Genomic DNA, 7438 nt, shown 5'->3' with positions numbered 1-7438 from the left:
TACCAAGTAGGTGGGCATAAATTTTTTTATATCCTATCTATGTCAGCTAAACTCAAAAATTTAAAAATCTCAATTCTGAAAAAAAATTGGAGATAACTGGTTTTCGGACTCTTCGATTCAGGTAAAGAGATCTCTTAAAACATTTTGGTTAAGCATTAATTCTTTATCACAAAGGCATAGCTTTTATAATAGTGCAGTAATAAAATGCATGATTTACCCCATTAAAAAACTATAAAAATACAATGAATAAAATGTTTTGCAACTGGCAAAAATTCAGATCTCGTTGAATACAATTATAATTTTTCTGGATCTGATAAAATACATCAGATTTTTAATGACAGAACTTGTTTTTTTAAAGCATACATAGCAAAAAATTCTCAAACTACTGAACATAAAATTCGATTCCATAATCTCTAAGCTATAAAAAGATTAAAATGAATATAATAATTTATCTTCACAAATATTCAATGTTTTCTTTAGGAAAACCCTTAAACACAAAACAAAGCATTGCGAGTAAATTATTATTATTCAGATGAGAATATTTAAATAAAGACATTGCTTGCAGTCATAACCTTTTGATATCTTAATGTTAATCTTTTGTAACAAGAGAAATGCAATGCATACCAAAAGTATTTGTATTCAAAACTATAGGATAAAAATTAATTTCTTTATCAGTATAAACTAATGAAAATACAGGATGTTTTGTAATAATATATACTTTTAGAATCCCTTAAAAAATGAATTTAGAAAAGTACATGTAGTTGTTGTTAATTTACGTCGCACTAGAGCTGCACAATGGGCTATTGGCGACGGTCTGGGAAACATCCCGGAGGATGATCCGAAGACATGCCATCACAATTTTGATCCTCTGCGGAGGGTATGGCACCCCCGCTTCGGTAGCCCGACGACCTGCGCGCGAAGTCGAGCACTTTACGGTAGCACAGTTTAACGAGGACCAATACCGCACACCCTCGGTCCCTACGCAGACTGATCCAAGTGGGTCACCCACCCGCACACTGACCGCAGCCAGTGATGCTTGACTTCGGTGATCCAATGAGAACCGTGTCTTAACGATCAGTCCACTGCGGGACGAAAAGTACATGTATTAGAATTCGTTAATTAATATATGAATGAGGGGAAAATAAAAACGGTATCAAATTCTGTGGAATCAGTGAGGGACAGAATGAAAAACATAATAACTAGTTTGTTGTGTTATACAACTTTGGCTAACAATCACATTTCAACTTGTCTCGCCTTTTTCAATAGCAATTTTCAAAAGTTACATTAACAATTTTTTGCTGAATTAAAATTCTTGACTAAAATTTTTGAATAGTCACAAATGAAATGCCATGTATGATCTTAAATCTGATAAAATTTGGAATTGAAAATTGAATGTAAAAATTTGATTTTCTCAATAAGTTAATAATTAAGAATGTGGGATCAAATGATGAAAACACGAATGATGATGAAGTCCTAAAACCTAAAAATCTATCTCCTCTTATATGGGTCATATCTCCTTTGATTATTATAATTATAATGTGTACGTGCCTTAGGTTGAAAGTTTTCAATAGAAGATGGATAAATGTTCTCCCTGTTTTCATACCAATTCCAAAATGATGAACCAGGGTGTCCAGCATTGTTTGTTCTGGAATAATTGTTTTGCATGTGTTCATTAACAGGCAACATGTTTCCTCTATAGTCTACATCACTAAAGTTATTGAAATGATCTGTTTCATTAAATGAAGGAGATGCACTCCAACATCCTGAATCCAAACCTGAAGAAGAATAAACTGGTTCCACAACCCGATTTGCACGATGAGAATTCTGAAAATTACATTTTACTTCAAAATTAGGACAATTACGATTCCTAAAAGGAATGGGACTCGTCTGAGAGTTGTTAAATTTTTGATTTCTGAAAGGAATGGGACTCTTATAAGAATTGTCAAAGTTGTGACTTAATGGAGGGTTATTTGCATATGTAGGCGTTGACAGATGAGAGTTTGCAAAATTGGGAGTCGATATCAGCCTTTCTCTGAAGTTTCCTGAATGAACTGGACTGGCATTTGGGAAAACATTGGAATGGATTTCATCGGAACAGAATGAATTTTCTGGCTCATAATCAGAAGCATTAAAGTCTGTATCATCGAATTTCAGCGATTTTGATATATCACGGAAAGGAACTTCTGAAGTCTGGACAGGATTCCCTATTGCACTTCTTATTTTATTATTCAATGGAGTACTATCACTTTGGTTCAAAAAAGACTCTTGATTTTGCCAGGAACCTTGTTTGGTTCTTTCAAATGGTGTCCAGGCCTGAATTGGGCTACCATACCAATCTTGTACAGGTCTGTGTGGTTTTATCCACACTTGAATTGCTATATTAGTTTTATAACAACTGGAATATCCAAATCTATTTGTCTGAACTAACTTGTTTATATATCGTTCATGGCCTATTGGACCATACAAAGGCTCCAGCTCGCACTCCTCAGCTATTTTTGTCAATAAATATTTAACATCGCCAACAGAATTATCAAGGAAAAACACCATGGCACCAGGTTTCATTGAACTGAATATCCTCTGAAAATAAACCATTAGGAAACACAAGATAAGTATAGAGATAAATAACATGGCTATAAAAAAAAACTGAAAAAATATAGGTGCTCAATTCATTAAAAAATTTTTAAAAAAACTATTCTCATTATTTACAGGGTATCTGATACATTTTAGATCTTCAAATTCCGGACTTTTCATGACTAATTCCAAGAATTTTCCATGACTTAACGAAGTTACTATTTTCTAAGACAAAAACACAACAATAAATTTAAAAAAGCATTATAGTAACCAGGGGTCCATCCAGACATTTTGTGAAAGGTCCGGTTTTCGTGAAATTGTGGAAAAATTACTCACATTCTTTCAACCAGGGTCCTGCTTTTATGAATTTGTCAAATAGGGATTATTTCAAAAAACTTTTTTTAAGGAGTTTTTAAATTGTAAATAAATACAAGATTATGCTCAGCATTGTAAAATTACAATAAAAAAAAATTAAATTTTCAAGAATAAACAGCTATTGCAGCTTCAAAATTAGAGATGCAACATACAAATATTTGGTATTTAGCCTATACTGCTGAAAGCAGAATATTCATTTCAGACGAATAATGAAAGAATCCTCTGCCAAAGAGAAAACTTAATTTGTTTACATCCATCTTTCTTGTTTTCTATCCTGGGAAGGGTTTATTCAATTAACAAAACAATAATGAAGATAAACAAATTTGTGAAGGGTCCGATTAAAAGAAAAATCATTTTGCGAAGGGTTCGTTTTTAAGTTAAAATATTTTGTGAAGGGTTCTTTCTTATGAAAAGATATTTTGTGAAGGGTCCGTTAACGGCCCAAATTTCTTCTAAACAGATCCCTGGTAACATTCACTGAAATGATAGGTATAACCAAAACTGTTATACTCTGCATCTTCATATTTATAGATTTTAAATTTAAAAAACAGAATAAAGAAAGAGTTAAAGCAATAAAATAGCTGAAAAAAATACAAAAACAATTACTTTTTTTTTCTTTTTTTCTGCAGAATTACATTCTAAAGATACTTTTCTTGTTCATGGGAAAGGAAAGAAATACTCCTGATTTTTCTGTTCTCATTTCGGAATAAAAAAATTTCGTCAATTACTGGCTTACTTAAGCTAAAATTTTAAATTGATAAAATAAAAAAAGTAAAAATTCTGAAATCACAGAAGTTTAAAAGACAATTCATTCTCGAAATACCTTTTCTTTCATTTTTAAAAAGAACACCATAATTTTTAAAGAACATGATAAAAACATTCTATATTCTAATAAAACATGACTGTGAGTGGGGATTTTGTTACACATTCAGACATTCGAACAATTGGGGGGGGGGAAATCAATTTTGAAAATTAGATTTTTTGTCGACTTAAATCCATGAGTTTCCATGATTTTTTTTTTTTTTTTTTTTTAAAGAATTAAAATCATGACATTTCATGACAAATTTTGTCCAATACTGAAATTCATGACTTACCATGATTTTTCATGACTTTCCAGGTGCGCGGATAACCTGTATTTATGTTGAATCTTAAAATTTTTTAGCTTTTTGATAATATTACTTTGAAATACTAAAATAATATGCACACAAATTTCTCCGTGGCAGAATCACAGCGACATGTTTTAAGGACATGGTCACAGAATATTACTGAGTTCTTGCAGAAAGATCTTTCTTCTGAGAAGTAAAATATTTTGGTTTTCTTTTCTGCAAAAATTTTGGAAAGATTTTTCTTTTCTGCAGAATTATATTCAAAAGTTGCCTTTCTGGCACTCAAGATTTTTCTATTCTCATTTAAGAAATATATATATAAAGCACAATAAAAACAAAAAGGATAAAAAGAAAAAATAAATATAAATATATATATAAACATATATTCCTAAATCAGGAAATTTTAAAAGATACTTCACTTTAGAATTTATGTTCTTTCCATATCATTTTTTAAAGCACACCAATATATTTTAATAAAATATGACTGTGAGTGGGGATTTTGTTACAAATTCAGAAAGCCGGAAAAAATTCTGCCACAGGGAAAAATATTGCAAATCAGAACAGTTCTTATTTTAACAAGAAGAAATTTTAAATGTTTATTAGTTTTTATTCAATTGAATAAACAACTGTTTAAAACATAAAAGAATATTGAAAAAAATCTACTTTGTAAAAATTAAAATTGTTATTACTTACAAAATTAAACACATACTTCCTATATTTTATGATCTTATAAAATAAAAAACTAGTGACATGATGAAATTTCCTTAGTCAATGAAAGTTTCAATCAATCGAAAAATAAATTAGGTAGGTATTGGGAAAAAAGAGAAAGCATTTTTTAGTTTAGAAAGCATTTTGAATGCTCTCCCTAAGCATTTTTTACAGGTTGGGCTGACCTAGCTGCCTTTTTTAGAAAAATAAGTTGCCATTCCTTACACTGCCTTTTTACTCATATTCCATTTGAAAAAATAACTGTTCAAATAATAATTACACACTGATAAAATTAACTGTGTTTATAGGTTCAATTCTAATTACTATCACAAAAATTTACTTCATTAGGATTATTCTCAACTGGTTTAATAAGTTTCTCTTTTCAGAAGATTAATTAACATTTTAAGCGATTTTAAATTCTAAAATGCACCATTAATGTTAATTTTTTCATAATTTTCATTTCAAACTATATAAAAATAATTAGGTTTGAATAAATAAAGTAATAGGTTTATCAATAAAAAAAAATTTAGCTCACTTTTTCTGTAAAAAAAATTATGCTCAGAGACTGTCTTTTAGCATGCCCTTTATTACTTTTTACAAACTATAATAATTTCTCTTATTTCGACAATGTGTGAGAACTACTTTTTGAAATATATACATAAAATATAAGAGGGTAATTTAAAAATTATAGAGAATCAAATTCAGTTATTACATAATATTTTACAGTGTTAAGTGAATGCCCTTTCAAAACTCAAAGTGCCCTTTTCTCTGAGGATTGAAGATTCATCCTGCCCTTTATTTTTATTCCTAGTGGGATAACTCAAAAAATATATCATTGAGCAATTCTGATTGGTGCAGTTTAAGCAGAATAGTCAAACCAAATTCAGAGAATGTTCATTACATTTTTAGGAATAAAATAATTTTATGTTTCAATCTTTTTTAGTTATAGTTTGTTATTTTTAGAACAGAAGTGCTTCATATTTTGATAAAAGCATTTTCATTGAAATAAACCTTGAAAAGTCACATTCACATAGAAGCTGTCAACGGTTGTTACCATTTTTAATTTTGAAAAAAATTTACAAATTTTTTACTGCGCTTGATAATTCACTTTTTTAAAGTTAAAGGTTTTTCACTATATACACCAAAACAAGAGAATGAGCATCTTACTATCCGTACTTTTCAGTTAGCCAACTGTAAGTAAGCCACCAAAAAAACATAGACCTTCACCAACTTTTTTAATTATTTTTTTTTAAACAATAAAAATTAGATAAAATGAGAATATTTGTGTTCTGTAATCTGATACAAAAGCTACAACCATCAAGACACCAAATGGATTTTATAACTCTCAAACTTTCTGGTTTTCATTAATAAAAACAAAACATAAAAAAATTTATGCTGGCTAAATAATATAGCATACTACTCCACGTATAAAGAAATAAAAAGCTTCTCATACTTTTATCATTGAAGGTGTGTCAGCACAAACAGCAGCTGAAACGAATTTAACCATGTTGAGAATATCAGCAGAGGAGATTGCTTGTATCACTTTTTCAGAAAATTCATCCAACAAATTAGCACCAATATAATTCCAATTAAAGTACTGCCCACTGAAACATGTTTTAAGGATACCATACGAGCCTTGTTGTGTTTCCCGAATCAAAGAATTAAGAGTACTATTCCAATGAGGCATGCAGTCAATCACATTGGTATAAACTTGGAATGGACCAAAGGCATTATGTAATGATAGCACGATTCCAACAATATCACTTCCAGGTCCCCCACCTAAACTACAAACATTAACACGACCAGAATTAACAATCACATCGTAAAAGTAATTGAATTGGAGATCAATAACGCGTTCTGTGACATCCGAAACGAGTATCGTGTGGATCGGAGCGTATTTGTGTAAATACGCACAACGATAAGCTGGAGATTTGAAATCGGCTGCTTCAACATAATCCGATGATAAGTTTGAATTTTTATGGAAATAAGCTTTTTTCATGTTCTCAATACCTTTGACAACGTCTTTTTCGCTTACATTGTGAGCCTTCATATCATTATGCAAGACCCATGCGTAAAGTCGGTTAATACAGATTGTTTTATCCATTTCTAGCAAGACAAAAAAAGAAAGGATAGTAAAAAATTTACTTATGTCACAATTAGAATATAAAAATAATTTTAAAAATGTTTAAGAACAGTTTAGATGTTCGGCTTTATCGTCATTGGTTTTCGGATATTAAATTCGGAAAAGCTTCCCATTTGATCTGCGCGCAAATAAAGAAGACGTTTCGGGTTGTCTACTTCTGCTTCATTAACGGATTCTCTGAAGTCTGAATCGGAAGTAAACAAAAAGACAAAAAGGTTACATCATCCATCTCATTGCGCATACCCGAAAACCTGCGGAAGAACCGTTCTCACACTGTAATCAAAAAGTTTGCGGCTGCGATTGAGCACCTGAATGGTGAAATATATTCACTACGTAAAAACTTGTCAATCAAGTTCACATCTGCATTTCCATAATATTATCAATGAACTTTGCGCGTAGATGAAAATGCTCCTAAACATTTGTTATTTGACGAGCATTCTGCGGTGGGTGTTATTGGGATGGGTGTTATTGGTCCTCGTTAAACTGTTCTACCCAGTTCTACCGTATGGTTCTACCGTATTATGGTTCTACTGTA

General features: G+C 30.8%; 1 protein-coding gene across 1 annotated transcript; it reads right to left on the bottom strand.

The window, feature by feature from the left end:
• Positions 1–299: 299 nt before the first annotated feature.
• LOC107452463 (uncharacterized) lies at positions 300–7052 on the bottom strand. Its single transcript, XM_016068943.3, has 2 exons — positions 6214–7052; positions 300–2577 (listed from the first exon to the last, which is right to left on the bottom strand). The coding sequence occupies exons 1-2, from the start codon at positions 6862–6864 to the stop codon at positions 1489–1491; spliced, it is 1740 nt and encodes a 579-aa protein (XP_015924429.1). The 5' UTR covers positions 6865–7052; the 3' UTR covers positions 300–1488.
• Positions 7053–7438: the final 386 nt, after the last annotated feature.

This window comes from Parasteatoda tepidariorum, chromosome 6, assembly GCF_043381705.1.
Source record: "Parasteatoda tepidariorum isolate YZ-2023 chromosome 6, CAS_Ptep_4.0, whole genome shotgun sequence".
In the NCBI taxonomy this organism is placed as follows: Eukaryota; Metazoa; Arthropoda; class Arachnida; order Araneae; family Theridiidae; genus Parasteatoda; species Parasteatoda tepidariorum.
The sequence above is the reverse complement of the archived record's forward strand: the minus strand, read 5'-3'. Positions and strand labels throughout refer to the sequence as shown.